This window comes from Psittacula echo (genome assembly GCF_963264785.1).
Source record: "Psittacula echo genome assembly, chromosome: 15".
NCBI classification, from domain to species: Eukaryota; Metazoa; Chordata; class Aves; order Psittaciformes; family Psittacidae; genus Psittacula; species Psittacula echo.
Window position 1 is genome coordinate 12,113,785 of NC_137751.1, and position 15,067 is coordinate 12,128,851.

General features: G+C 48.0%; 1 protein-coding gene across 1 annotated transcript; it reads left to right on the forward strand.

Moving 5' to 3' along the window:
- Positions 1–73: 73 nt before the first annotated feature.
- On the forward strand, positions 74–14,350 carry STYXL1 (serine/threonine/tyrosine interacting like 1; the record flags this gene model as incomplete). The annotated part of the gene is made up of 8 exons (XM_080629897.1): positions 74–176; positions 2,373–2,434; positions 2,887–3,004; positions 4,298–4,443; positions 5,741–5,898; positions 10,213–10,295; positions 11,982–12,091; positions 14,219–14,350. 8 exons carry the CDS (start codon positions 74–76, stop codon positions 14,348–14,350), a joined length of 912 nt encoding a protein of 303 aa, XP_080486023.1.
- Positions 14,351–15,067: the final 717 nt, after the last annotated feature.

Below are 15,067 nucleotides of genomic sequence, written 5' to 3' on the forward strand. Positions count from 1 at the left end.
GGCAGGGCCGTTGCCACGACAACGTAGCCAGGCGGTTTGTGAGCGGTTGGCGACAGTTGAGGTTCTCGGCAGGATGGCGGGGATGGAGCTGTGCGAGCCGAGGGACCTCTACAACATCCTCAACCAGCAGTGGCTGCTGCCGCGGGTGGCCGACCCCTACTACCTGTGCCTGCTGGGTGAGCCCGTGGAGCCTGACACACTGACACATTGACACTGCCTGACCATGCCTGCAGCCAGGCATCACACGCCAGCCTGGACCGGCATCCCAAGGCAATGGGGTTTGTGGGCTCCAACTAGGGGAAGAGCACATGTTGCTTCTTGCTGTTACTAGGGGTTGCAGTTGGGGTGTTTCAGGTGCCATGACATGGTACTCTCTGGTTTGTATCACATACAGCTCTTGCTGCTGCGATCTGTCCCAGGGATACATGGATACACTCTGCCACTCCCAGGGGTTGTAGAGGTGGATTTCTTGACTATCGCACTAAGATCGCCCATAAGCATTTTCATCTTACATGGTGCCAATACCCCCCAAAGGGTGCCTGATATTGTAATATTAAATGCTTTGGTGAGGGAGTCAGCCAATTTTGAAGTGGGGTTGGGTGCTCCTCTCCCCATTTCTCGGATGTTCATGACCTGAATGTAGCATGTGGCATTGCACATAGACTCGCACCAGTGTTGGTGTTCATTATATCATAGAATCATAGAATGATAGAATAGTTAGGGTTGGAAAGGACCTTAAAATCATCCAGTTCCAACCCCCCTGCCATGGACGGGGACACCCCACACTAAACCATGCCACCCAAGGCCTCATCCAACCTGGCCTTGAACACCACCAAGGATGGAGCATTCACAACCTCCCTGGGCAACCCATTCCAGTGCCTCACCACCCTCTCAGTAAAGAATTTCTTCCTTATATCCAATCTAAACTTCCCCTGTTTAAGTTTGAACCCGTTACCCCTTGTCCTGTCACTACAGTCCCTGATGAATAGTCCATCCCCAGCATCCCTGTAGGCCCCCTTCAGATATTGGAAGGCTGCTCTGAGGTCTCCATGCAGCCTTCTCTTCTCCAGCCTGAAGAGCCCCAACTTTCTCAGCCTGTCTTCATACGGGAGGTGCTCCAGTCCCTGATCATCCTCGTGGCCTCCTCTGGACTTGTTCCAACAGTTCCATGTCCTTTTGATGTTGAGGACACCAGAACTGCACACAATACTCCAAGTGAGGTCTCACGAGAGCAGAGTAGAGGGGCAGGATCACCTCCTTCGACCTGCTGGTCACGCTCCTTTTGATGCAGCCCAGGATACGGTTGCTTTCTGGGCTGCGAGCGCACACTGCAGCCGGCTCATGTTCAGTTTCTCATGGACCAACACCCCCAAGTCCTTCTCTGCAGGGCTGCTCTGAATCTCTTCTCTGCCCAACCTGTAGCTGTGCCTGGGATTGCTCTGACCCAGGTCTAGGCCCTTGCGCTTGGCATGGTTAAACTTCATCAGGTTGGCATCAGCCCACCTCACAAGCGTGTCGAGGTCCCTCTGGATGGCATCCCTTCCCTCCGGCGTATCAACCGAACCACACAGCTTGGTGTCATCAGCAAACTTGCTGAGGGTGCACTCAATCCCACTGTCCATGTCACCGACAAAGATGTTGAACAAGACCGGTCCCAACACCGATCCCTGAGGGACACCACTCGTTACCGGTCTCCAGCCGGACATCAAGCCATTGACCACAACGCTTTGCGTGCGGCCATCCAGCCAGTTCTTTATCCACCGAGTGCTCCACCCATCCAATTGATGTCTCTCCAATTTAGAGACAGGGACGTCATGCGGGACAGTGTTGAATGCTTTGCACAAGTCCAGGTAGATGACATCAACTGCTCTGCCCCTGTCCATCAGTTCCGTAGCCCCATCATAGAAGGCCACCAAATTGGTCAGGCAGGATTTCCCCTTAGTGAAGCCATGCTGGCTGTCACCAAGCACCTCCTTGTTTTTCATGTGCCTTAGCATGCCTTCCCGGAGAATCTGCTCCAAGAGTTTGCCAGGCACAGAGGTGAGACTGACTGGTCTGTAATTCCCCGGGTCATCCATTTTCCCCTTCTTGAAGATGGGGGTTATATTTCCCTTATATTATATATTATATATTATATATATTATATATATTATATAGCCACATGTTACATGTCCACATGTTGTATGTCCACATGTTGTATATCCACATGTTATATATCCACATAGAAAGTCTCAGCTTCTAAAAACCTGTATCTCTTTCTCTGGTTGATGTAAGTGCCTGAATTCCCGCTGGCTGAATTACAAAGAGGAATCAACCTTGAATCATCAAACAGACCAATTGCTCTGCCTTGGCTGTTTGGGTTTGTTTTTCAGATGTCCGCACTGAACGTGAATACAATGAGAGCCATATTCTTACAGCCAGGAGGATTGCACAGGTGAGTCTGTGTAAACCATCCCTGGATTTCGCAATTAGCAGTGAGCCAAAATTGGCTTAAAACCCATGGGAATTTTTCCCAGCCTGTTCTAGCCATATTCCACTTCTGCCACTGGGGGGTTGTGTTCCGTCACAAAGCAAAGGCGGCTCCAGTAGCCCAAAGGACTGGCATCAGGAGTTGTATATCAGGAGGAACATTGCACAAGAGCTAACTTATTGTAGCCTTGTCTCACGAAGGACAAAGTGCTGGCATCTTTGCTGCTGTGGCTGATGAAGCAATCTGGTGTAGTTTGCATCACTACTGAATTCTATCTGGGTGTTCCGATGTCAAGTACATGCATAGACACAAATCTGTACCATAGCTATAGAGTAGCAGGTTGCAAAATGTCAACAATGTCAATGCCACAAGAGTGGAGCTGTGCTCCTGATAAAATTCCTCTGTGATTTTGGCAGAGTCTTACGGGGAAGTATCTGGTCCCGCATTCAGAGTTGCTAGCGCGTGTCAGATACTGTGTGGTGTATGACCACGAGACCAGCTCATTGGATTGCCGTGACTCTGAGGAAGAAAGAGGTATGTGTGACCCACGGTAGTCAAGACCTCGCTATCAGATAGATATTCTTTCCATTCCTCATTGCATTTTATGAGCTTATTGGAAGAGATACGAATTTACCCAGTTTTACTTGAGAAACGAACATCTGTGCTATGCCTCTGGTTTTTCACTGTCTTGTGTATGTTCTTAGGCTTCAAAACCCCAGATTTTCTTCCAAAGCATCCTGGCAGGCCTGATTTCCTAGCTGTAGGCTGATCCCTCTGAAGCCTTTTATCACGTGTGAGGAACGGGTTCTTTTTCCCCTATATTACGCTGAGATTAGGCTTGTCCTTGCCTTTCAGAAATCAGGCTTTGTAACTCAAGTTCCACGTCTTCACAGTGTGAGCACTTCCTTCTTGGAGGATTACAAAAGGCTTTCACATCATCTTATTTAAAAGGACTTTGCTTTAATGGGGGTAGTGATTTGATGGGAGTTCACTGAGAAATGTGAAGAGCTGGAAACTTTGCCATGCACTTGTTCGGCTTTCCTTGAACCATGGAAATTTTTACCTCACACACATCCTTTGGTAAGGAGTTCTGCTGGGTGCAGAACCACTTGTGTGTGTTTGTTTGGCTCCTATTTAGCTGTATAAAGGCTACTGTAGTTTTAGTCAAGATTTTTAAAGACAAAAGCATGGGAGTGTAAGGGGAATGAATAAAGCAAGAGTGTTCATCACTGCATAACAGTGATGAGACAGTAGCAAGGGAAGGTGTGAAGAGTCAGAAGTGGGTTTCTATTGTGCTGATCTGTTTCCAAATCAGTCATAGCTAGAAGCAAGGGGGATGGATCCCTTGGGAGAAGAAGTGGGAGCAGTCATCATACATCATTTCCTTCACTGAGAGGAGTGTTTAAAACATGAAGAATGGATTCAATATACGTCATTCTCTACCCCTTTGCCTAAAGCAGACTAAAGAAAAGAGCTTCCATAAAACTAAAATTAATAGATCTAATTTGATAATACTTCCCCATTATGGGAACTTATTACAAGCATTTCCTAATGCATAATGGGGAGGAGGAAAAATAGCTTTTATCTAGACCTACAGAAGAAACCAGGAGAGGAATAAAAGCTCAGGACAAGAAATGACAGGCAGCATGCCATGTTACTGACCTGCAGCAACAGTTAAAGAGTAAGTGTAGCTTTTAGCAAGGCGTTTCTCCAGAGCATTAGATGAAATGAGAAGGAATTTGCTGTGGGTGTCAGTGGGACAGAGGTAACCCTCAGCACTGATGGAGACACTCTAACCCTGCCAAAGAGCTTTTTGATCTCATTTAGATGCCAAGGAAGGAACTGCCATCAGCCATGCTAAAGGCTTAGAGCAGTTCACCAGCCACCCCGTGCTCGTCCTACAGGGAGGATACAAGAAGTTTTCAGCTTGCTATCATTTCCTGAGGACTCAGAGGACTCTGTGGATGCCCTGGGTAAGACGAGACTAACTTGCAAATAGAAGACATCAGCATTCATATTCAGCTGGTGATAGCTAATTATGGTGGCTTAAACCTCACATCAGAGTCATTTTCAACAGAGGAATCCAATGTAATTTGAGTGGCCGTGCTTGCCCTGAGTCTCACCACTAATTCTTTGACCGCCATACTTTGTCTTTCTTTCCTCTTTTATTGCTGGGAGGGTTTCTCTGATAACCCTGAAACTGGCCTACTGGAGAGTACAGACAACTGAACAAACAGTAGTAAATGATGAAAAGAGGCAGGTTCCTCTCTCACATGTGGTTGTCAGGGATGGTGCACAGTAAATATTTTCAGATGGAAGTACAAACCCTATCAAGCACTGTGTTCCATGTCTATAAAGCTTTTCATTAGAAAGGATCACAAACCAGGTGCTGCTGCATTGTTTCAAGAGGCCCAGAAAGAAAACAGCCATCTACTGCAGCACTGGTGTCCTCATTGTTTGGTTTCACCTAGGAACATTGATCTATTTAGCTTATGAGAAACAATTACCCTTTTTTCACATCTAAGGACCTGAGGCAGAGCAGATTTAGAGGGTGCTGTACAGCAGAGAGCACCTCATTGCAACATGACTTTTGTTTCTGTGGTTCCTAGTCACTTCTGATTCACATGAAGTGCCCATGATACAGTGCTAACCTGTGGGACGCTGCAGCACAACATTGAAAACCAGTTTGCTTTGTGCTCCTCTGTGAAGAGTAGCAAAGTGCTGAACTTCCCCATCAGATTGAGCTCTCAGTTTAAGCTGTTGCTCTCTGTTGCTTTAAATTGTGAGGCTGCTGCTTTGTTCTGCCATAGCATCAGCTGAGTATCAGGAATGTAGAGGCACTGCTGGCAACCCACCCTTCACATGCAGACACAGGATGCAGTTGCACACTTGTGTTGTGCCACTCCAGGGCACCTGCAGCTCTGCAGGTGGCAGATGATGCCATTCAGCCTTGCGAACAGTAACCAGGGAAAACATCAAATGAGTCTGTTATGCTGCAGTACCCCAGAAATGGAAAGACTCCTGTTTAGTTAGGGTTTGTTTCAAGTAAGGCCACAATGGCAGCAATGCTGTTAATGACTCTCAGTACACTAACAAAGACTTCGATATACACAAAGTCCAGATGATTGAATGAGTCATTAGAGCAGAATGTGTCATGGGCTGTTGACTAAGTTTGTGTTCAGTACTTCACATGACTTACGTTTAAGAACTTACGAAGCAAATGGAAGCAAATACGCTCTCTAAACTGAGCCAATGGTTTCTCTCCGGCAGGAACTTGCTAAGCTCCAAACATACCCTGTAGAAATACTACCTGAAAGGTTATATATGGGCGATTTCAAGCAGGCCTGTAACCAACAAATACAGAAAGACCTGAAGATCAAAGCACAAGTCAACATCTCCGAACAGTGTGCAAAATTGTACGTTAAATAGTGCATTACCCTCACCAGAGTCTGTGCCTGTGGAAGGAGGGAGGTGATGCAGCAGCAGAGCCCATTCAGAGAGGAGTCAGTGCCTGGGGACTTCCGGGGAAGCCCCTGTTATTTGCTGCATATTTGAGTGCTGTTTCATGCTCTTGTTTCTGATCTGCACTCCAGAGCTAGCACAGCAGCAATGCAGTCCTGCAGCCCTCCACCATGACATGGGTGGGTTGAGTGACAGGAGGACTGGGAAGCCCTTGGCATTTCGAGTCTGTCACGTTCTACCCTCCTTCACAAAGAACCTACATCTCTGAACAGCTTTCAGAGCAAAATCTTACAAACACATCAGTGTAAAAGCTAAATTACTGATGTTTCTCAGATAAGGAAGCTGTAGATTAAGTTAAGATATCAATGCTGATACCATGTGGAATGGAAAAACAGTAATTAAACTGTAAAAAAAGTAAAAGTAATTAAAAGCAAGGGGCTTCCTCCTAAATCTGTTGTCCCCACCCAGAATTGCTTTGCTGTCCTCCAGGGGGCTAAGAAGGAAGGGCACTTGCACCAGAAACAACCGGCTGGTGCACCAGTAAAGAAGATCACTACTGGTGCTGCCAGCAAAAAGAGGCGGGTCATAGTGGTAGGGGACTCTGCTTTGAAAGGGACAGAAGCACCCATCTGTCAGCCTGACCCACTCTCAAGGGTCCTACCTGGGGCACGGATCAAGGATGCTGCAGAGAGGCTGCTTGCTCTAGTGAGTCCCATGGACTATTACCCACTTCTGGTGATCCATGTGGGTGCTAATGATATAGATAGCAGTAGCCTGGAGAACATAAAGAAGGACTACAGAGCCCTGGGAGAGGTGGTTAGGGGTTCTGGAGCTCAGATTGTCTTCTCATCAATTCTCCAGGATACAGGGGAAGACCTTAAAAAAGCTAGGAGGATTGGCCAGGTTAATAAATGGTTAAAAGGGTGGTGTCATAGTCAGGGGTTTGGGTGTCTTGAACACGGAACCCAAGTTAGTAGGCCAGGTCTACTGGGGGCTGGTGGAGCTGGTCTGACAAAGAAGGGGAAGAGCAGTTTTGGTAGGAGGCTTGCCAGGCTGGTCAAGGATGCTTTAAACTAGATGTGTTGGGGGAGGGGGGTGTTGTTCCATCCCAACACACCCAGGCAGTTGCCAGCACCTAAAATAAATGCTCGGAGCGATGCAGAGATATTCCAGCCGCTCCAGCCAATGAGCCGGCTTCATTTGAAGCTCAGCTCAGATGCCTGTATACAAATGCCTGTAGCATGGGGAACAAACAAGAGGAATTAGAGATGTGTGCATGTCTATGGGGGTATGATATAGTAGTCATCACAGAAACATGGTGGGATGGCTCCTATGACCGGAGTGTTGGAATGGAAGGTTACAGGCTCTTTAGAAAAGACAGGCCTGGCAGGAGGGGAGGGGGAGTTGCTGTTTATGTTAGGGATAGGCTGGAGAGTATGGAACTCTGTCTGGGGACGGGTGAGCAGTCGACAGAGAGTTTGTGGGTCAGAGTTAAAGGAAGAACAGCAATGGGAGACATTACTGTGGGGATCTGTTACAGACCACCTGATCAAGAGGAATTTGTGGATGAAGTGCTCTGTAGACAGATAGGAACAGCCTCACGCTCACAGGCCCTTGTTCTCATGGGGGACTTCAACTACCCTGACATCTGTTGGAGTGAAGGTACGGCCTGGCACAAGCAATCCAGGAGGTTCCTCGATTGTGTGGAAGACAACTTCCTTCTGCAAGTAATAGAGGAGCTGACAAGGAGAGGTGCCATGCTTGACCTTGTGCTCACCAACAGGGAAGGGCTGGTTGGAAATGTGACGCTCCAGGGCAGCCTTGGATGCAGCGACCACGAGATGGTCGAATTCAAGATCCTCAGGACAGTGAGAAGAGCGTGCAGCAAGCTCACTGCCCTGGACTTCAAGAGAGCAGACTTTGGCCTCTTCAGGAACCTGCTTAGTAAAGTTCCATGGGATACAGCCTTAGAGGGCAGGGGGGCCCAAGACTCATGGTTGTTATTCAAGGATCACCTGCTCCAAGCTCAGGAGTGTTGCATCCCAACTAGAAGGAAGCGCAGCGGGGGGCCAGGAGACCTCCTTGGGTGGATAAGGAGCTGCTGAGGAAACTTCGAAGGAAAAAAGAGGCTTATAGAAGGTGGAAGCAGGGACAGGCGGCCTGGGAAGAATACAGGGATGTTGTCCAGGAACCTAGGGACCAGGTTAGGAAAGCTAAGGCCCAGTTAGAATTAAACTTGGCTAGGGGTGTGAAAGATAACAGGAAGGGATTCTACAGGTATGTAGCGAACAAAAGACAGACTAGGGACAACATATGCCCCCTCCGGAAGCTATCAGGAGAACTGGCTACCCAGGATTTGGAGAAGGCTGAGGTTCTTAATGACTTCTTTGCCTCGGTCTTCACTGGCAAAGGCTCTGACCACACCACACAAGTCTTGGAAGGCAGACGCAGGGACTGTGAGAATGAAGACCCCAGGCCCACTGTAGGAGAGGATCTGGTTCGAGACCATCTTAAAAACCTAAATGTACACAAGTCCATGGGACCTGACAACATCCATCCGCGGGTCCTGAAGGAGATGGCGAATGAAGTTGCTAAGTCATTGTCCATCATATTTGAAAAATCATGGCAGTCAGGTGAAGTTCCCTATGACTGGAAAAAGGGAAATATAACCCCCATTTTCAAGAAGGGGAAAATGGATGACCCGGGGAATTACAGACCAGTCAGTCTCACCTCTGTGCCTGGCAAACTCTTGGAGCAGATTCTCCGGGAAGGCATGCTAAGGCACATGAAAAACAAGGAGGTGCTTGGTGACAGCCAGCATGGCTTCACTAAGGGGAAATCCTGCCTGACCAATTTGGTGGCCTTCTATGATGGGGCTACGGAACTGATGGACAGGGGCAGAGCAGTTGATGTCATCTACCTGGACTTGTGCAAAGCATTCAACACTGTCCCGCATGACGTCCCTGTCTCTAAATTGGAGAGACATCAATTGGATGGGTGGAGCACTCGGTGGATAAAGAACTGGCTGGATGGCCGCACGCAAAGCGTTGTGGTCAATGGCTTGATGTCCGGCTGGAGACCGGTAACGAGTGGTGTCCCTCAGGGATCGGTGTTGGGACCGGTCTTGTTCAACATCTTTGTCGGTGACATGGACAGTGGGATTGAGTGCACCCTCAGCAAGTTTGCTGATGACACCAAGCTGTGTGGTTCGGTTGATACGCCGGAGGGAAGGGATGCCATCCAGAGGGACCTCGACACGCTTGTGAGGTGGGCTGATGCCAACCTGATGAAGTTTAACCATGCCAAGCGCAAGGGCCTAGACCTGGGTCAGAGCAATCCCAGGCACAGCTACAGGTTGGGCAGAGAAGAGATTCAGAGCAGCCCTGCAGAGAAGGACTTGGGGGTGTTGGTCCATGAGAAACTGAACATGAGCCGGCTGCAGTGTGCGCTCGCAGCCCAGAAAGCAACCGTATCCTGGGCTGCATCAAAAGGAGCGTGACCAGCAGGTCGAAGGAGGTGATCCTGCCCCTCTACTCTGCTCTCGTGAGACCTCACTTGGAGTATTGTGTGCAGTTCTGGTGTCCTCAACATCAAAAGGACATGGAACTGTTGGAACAAGTCCAGAGGAGGCCACGAGGATGATCAGGGACTGGAGCACCTCCCGTATGAAGACAGGCTGAGAAAGTTGGGGCTCTTCAGGCTGGAGAAGAGAAGGCTGCATGGAGACCTCAGAGCAGCCTTCCAATATCTGAAGGGGGCCTACAGGGATGCTGGGGATGGACTATTCATCAGGGACTGTAGTGACAGGACAAGGGGTAACGGGTTCAAACTTAAACAGGGGAAGTTTAGATTGGATATAAGGAAGAAATTCTTTACTGAGAGGGTGGTGAGGCACTGGAATGGGTTGCCCAGGGAGGTTGTGAATGCTCCATCCTTGGTGGTGTTCAAGGCCAGGTTGGATGAGGCCTTGGGTGGCATGGTTTAGTGTGGGGTGTCCCCGTCCATGGCAGGGGGGTTGGAACTGGATGATTTTAAGGTCCTTTCCAACCCTAACTATTCTATCATTCTATGATTCTATGAAACTGGTTCTGTATTACAAGTGTCTCGGTGTCTTACTTATAATAATGCTAATTATTATAATGCTAACGATGGCGATGATGTAAAGCTCACACATGTAACAGCAAAGACAATTGTCAGCTTGCCTCCAACAAACATGTTTCTCAAAGCTGCTTCTCTGGTTCATATCACATAATGTGCTCTTTTTCCAGGTTTGAGGACAGCGACAGATATCTCCATGTGTCTGTTCCAGATACACTTGAAGTAAATCTTTTTGATTCCTTTCCCACCATTTGTCATTTCATAGGTGAGTTGTTCCTGCTCTGTGATCCCTGAGACCTTGCTTACTGTAGGGTATTAAGTGGGAGCAACTGTGATTCACTTGAACAGGAAGCTCAGACAGAAGGGTCTGAAGCTGTCAAAATCAGTATGCTCCCAAGCAAGCCCACACCCCAGTGGACATCTTTGCCTCTTACCAGTCCAAATCTTCAGCCACCAGAGCTTTATTTGAACCAGAGAGTGACACACATTAAAGAACTCACCACAGTCTTTGTGATTTGCAGTGCAGACCCACTGTAGAGCCTGGGAAGACTTTCAGGTTGGACGGCACAAACCTGCCTTCAACTGATTACATCAGAGAGGGCAAGAAAAGACATGCTCTCCAGCTCAGTGCCCATGGCAGACACAGCTCCCACAGCTCCATCCTGTCATTGTGTCCAACCCCATCATTATCTTTTATCACACTCATGAAGTAACACCAAGGCCCTGCTGAGCTGAGCACTGGACCAACCCAGAAGCAAAAGACCACTTTGTCCCCACAGACCTTATCATCCAATATGAGAAATGACAACTGGGCACAAAGAGAGAAAGAAAGAAATGATATTTGAGGATCTAATGGTCCTGAACCGATTCACATGCATTGAAACCCAAATAGAAAAATCCACTTCCTTGCCTTTCATTTTGCCCTGGGTTTTTCCCTGTAGTATTTCAGAAGACTGTAAGAGTTTATGAGCTGTAGCTCTTGTGTTAGTGTATGCTGTTTACTTGATGGTCAAACTGTTCACTTGATAGTCTAAAGTAAATCACTTAAGCTGGAACTGTTATGGGTGAACAGTACACTAAAGCTTTCCCCGTACTCTGAGAGGAGTGTGAATATCATCATGCCAGGTGTATGTTGGAGTGGGGCCATTTCTACTCAGGTCTTAGAACAGAACTAGTGTCTCACGATAGAAATAAGTTATAAAATACTGGTCTGATGCTTAAAAAATAATCGAAACCTCACAACCTCTTCACAGCAGTAAAAGAAGAACCTTTGCCCTATGAATGCTAGAGTTCAGTTGCTGATAAAAACATGCCATGCTGCCTGCTCTGGAGAGGGAAGGAAAGCAATCAAAAGGCTATTGATAAAATATGCAACCTTTCAGGCATAAGTAGCAGAGTTACCGTGGTCAGGAGTGACTGACAGCATCCTTGGGCTTAGCTTTTGGAGAAAATGAGTTTGCTCATCAAAACATCATAAAACCTGTGCCCTAGGTGGCATGTATGCATTTCTTACTAGTAATCCCCATAGAAAGGTAAGGGATTTGAAGTCTAAGTCCCCTCCAGCTTGAGTGGACAACAGGCTTGCATTCATTGGCAATTTCAATACCTTTAAACCTTTCTGGGAAGAGTTTGAGGAGTTGATGTGGTGCTGACGAAGCTGACTGCTCATGGTGGACCACTCTTCTTCAGCTACTTGATGGAAAGGTGACACTGATGTGTAATAAAGCATTGACTGGTCATTGCCATCTAGTTCTGGTCTTCAAAGCCATGTCTTAACTCAGGCAAATGCTTCCAGCAACAGGGGCTGGCAGTGCCCATCTGCTGCTGTCAGGGCTTGTGAGGGTCCTGTCACCCAGGCTGGGAGCCTGTCGGCTGTCACTGCATTAGTGCTTGGCTGCTGGAAGCTTGATTTCCCAGATTCCTAATCCGTGATTGGCATTTATTTCGCCAGATGCTCAGATGGATTATGGAGCAGTGCTGGTGTTCTCCAAGCAGGGGATAAGCCGGAGCAGCACAGGAGTCATGGCCTATCTTATGCATTCCTGCGTGTTTTCCCTGAAGGTAAATCACTGTTGTATTTCCCAGAGGTACTGGCTGGATCTGCAGTTTATTTCTGCTTCTGTAGCTTCATTAGTGCAGTAATGAGAGAGGCATTATCTATGCTTTCATGCAGGCTATCCACCTGATAATGTAACAGATTATATTACACAAGATCGCATCTTCTTAATACCGTTACGGAGGTGGCTCACGTGTGATTTTAGAGCTGTGAGTCCTTATCCTGGCACCTCTGATATTCTTACATTTCCCTACTTAACTATGGGGCTATACAAATAAAGCTGTGGTTACAGAACTTAGTATTTCTGCTCTCCTGGATCTGAGAAAGACAGGATCTGGAAGCTGCTGGAGTTAATCCCATCTCTTAACACCATGGGGTTACAGGGAAATTTGGAACCCAGCGCTTGCAGGGCTCTAACTCACCACTGACTTCAGCGCCAATCCTATTTTATTTCTCCAGAAGCGATCCCCTCGCATAGATACTACTGTAGAGAAATCCGGAATGGGATAATACTGGCTCTGGAGGGATATACAGGTTAGATGGCCAGCACCTGCTGTTCTAGAGCTCTGGATAACAGAAGAATAATAGTGAATGATGGCTGAGAGTGACCTGGCTGTGCTTTAGCCTGGTGGCCTCGCCCCTGGTGCCAGATCCTTCTTCCCTTTGTGTGCAACACTTGGGCATCGTGCTGCCATAGGCACCCTCCAATGGTGCCTGCTTAACACAGAGCCAGCTAGTTCCCATGGGAACTGAAAAGCATCTCCTTAAAAGCCTTGTCCTTGTTTGGAAAATGTTTCCTCCTTTGGGAGCCTGAAAGGATTGATCCAAACTCCACTGAAGCTGGGCCTATATCTAATCATTTAATTGATCTTGTGCAAACATAAGGGGAAATCTTTTACCATTGCTGGGTGCCAAGGGGTAATTTCAGGCTGAGCATGCCAGCAGGGCTGCAGACACTGCTGATAACGTGAGGTGTGATTGCTCCTGCACACTGATAACCATTCACATGCTGCATTACTGCAGTGCCAAAGTCAAAGGCTGACCCTCGCAGATTTCCCTCCATTGGTATCAACAGGTTGGTGTCAGCATTTCACCAAGTGCCAAAAAGAAGGAGCAGGAAAGGCTGACCCGGCAGCAGCATGCTGCGGCTGGCTGGGGTGCTACTTGGCTGGGAAAAGCTTTCCTGAGGGATTCCCCTGGCAGACAAGTTTGTGTCTTGCTGACGAAAGCAGTGCAATAGATTCCCATGGGATCCTTCAGCCAGTCCAGCCAAAGAGCTTTGAAAGCTTCCAAAGATGCAGATGTTGCAAAAGACAGACAGATGTGGGATGTGTGGCCCCTTATTCGATTAGTAATCGATCTGTTGAGTTCAGGGGAACCACAGGCATCCACGCTGTGGGCTCAGAGGGGTAAATATTGGAATATATCAGCCTTGGAGCCTGCAGAATCGCTGAGATTAGAAAAGCAAACCAATGGAGCACTGTCTGCTAACCTTTGGTCTCATTAGGCTTAAGCAATCCTCCAAGTGTGGGGAGCAGTCTGTTTTAAAAGTAGGAAGAGGATGGATAAACCCAAGGATGCAGCTGGAGCAGAGCACTGGGATCCTGGTGGATCTACCCTGTGTGTAGCAGAGCTCTGAGCTGATTACTTGGAACTCACAAATAAGATGGCTGTAATCAGTGCAGCGGGGTAACTGAAGTGTCATAGCTGCTCTATCACATCGGATCAGGCCAGTCCAGAAACATGATAACCTTTGTGGCTTACTTGTGAATAGCTGATAGTTCACTGCTTTGCTTATCATCAGTGGAAGAAAGAGAGTTTTAGGGTAGAAAATCCAGGACTGCAATGTTCCATCAGTGTAAACTAAAGGGAGATACCTGCTGGGTAGTGAAAGCAGCCTGAGCTGTCCTCGTGTCCAGGAGAGCAGTGTGTGAAGGTGACAGGCTTGGCTGAAGCTCATACCTGAATCTGTGTGTCCCTGCTTTAGTAGCCGAAGTCTTACCTGCAGGTTCTTACAGCCAACACAGGGGATCAATACAAAGCTGTGCTGTCTACAAGTGCAGCTGTTTCATGTAAATCCCTGAGATCCAGTTCAGATTCTTAATGCTGTCCTGCTTTTCTTCTGTTCATAGAGCGCTTGGAGCTATGTCCTGAAGTGCAAAACGAACATGAGACCACACCAAGGCTTTGTGAAACAGCTCTTAGACTGGGAGACCAAACTGTACAGGACCACGATCACAGACATCTCTGAACTCAACTACTGAAGAGAACACCCAGCAGGGAATAGCATTTCCCCATCTGTGCCACTGTGCTGGTTGAAAGCTGCTTGAGCTTCAGATATAATAGAAAGGCTTTCCTCTTCAGCTCTGTGGTTTTGGGGATCAAGTTTTGAAGCCATTTAGGGAACTCACCTGTGCTGTTGAAGGCAGCAAGGTTGGGAGAGCAAATCCTGCAGGATGCAGCCCTTTACGTGCTGCTCATCTCTCTAGTAAGCTAAGGGGATGGTAACCATGTTATTGGGCACACTCATTACCCCAGGTACAGGGCAGCCATTCGGGATGTCCCTGAAAAGGTTTGTCAATCCATAGCCTGGGATGGTAAATTCAGAGTTTGACTGCGATTGCTTCCAGCCCGGAGAGGTGATGGCAGGATTTCCCTGTGTCAGTCCCAGTGGAAGCTGGAAGTCCCTGCGTTCTGCATGCAAATTCATACCCAGACCCTCCTATGCTGGCAGCAGGACAGCCCTTTGAGCTGCAAAGAGCCCTGTGCACTGGGAAGGGGCTGTGATTTTGCCTTTAGTCCCTCCTTATTTCCTTAGGCCAGGCTGCTGTTTACAAGGAAAACCAGAACACAGCTCACAGCCCGGGAAGCCAACTGTATCCTGGGCTGCATCAAGAGGAGTGTGACCAGGAGGTCGAAGGAGGTGATCCTGCCCCTCTGCTCTGCTCTCGTGAGACCTCACTCGGAGTATTGTGTGCAGT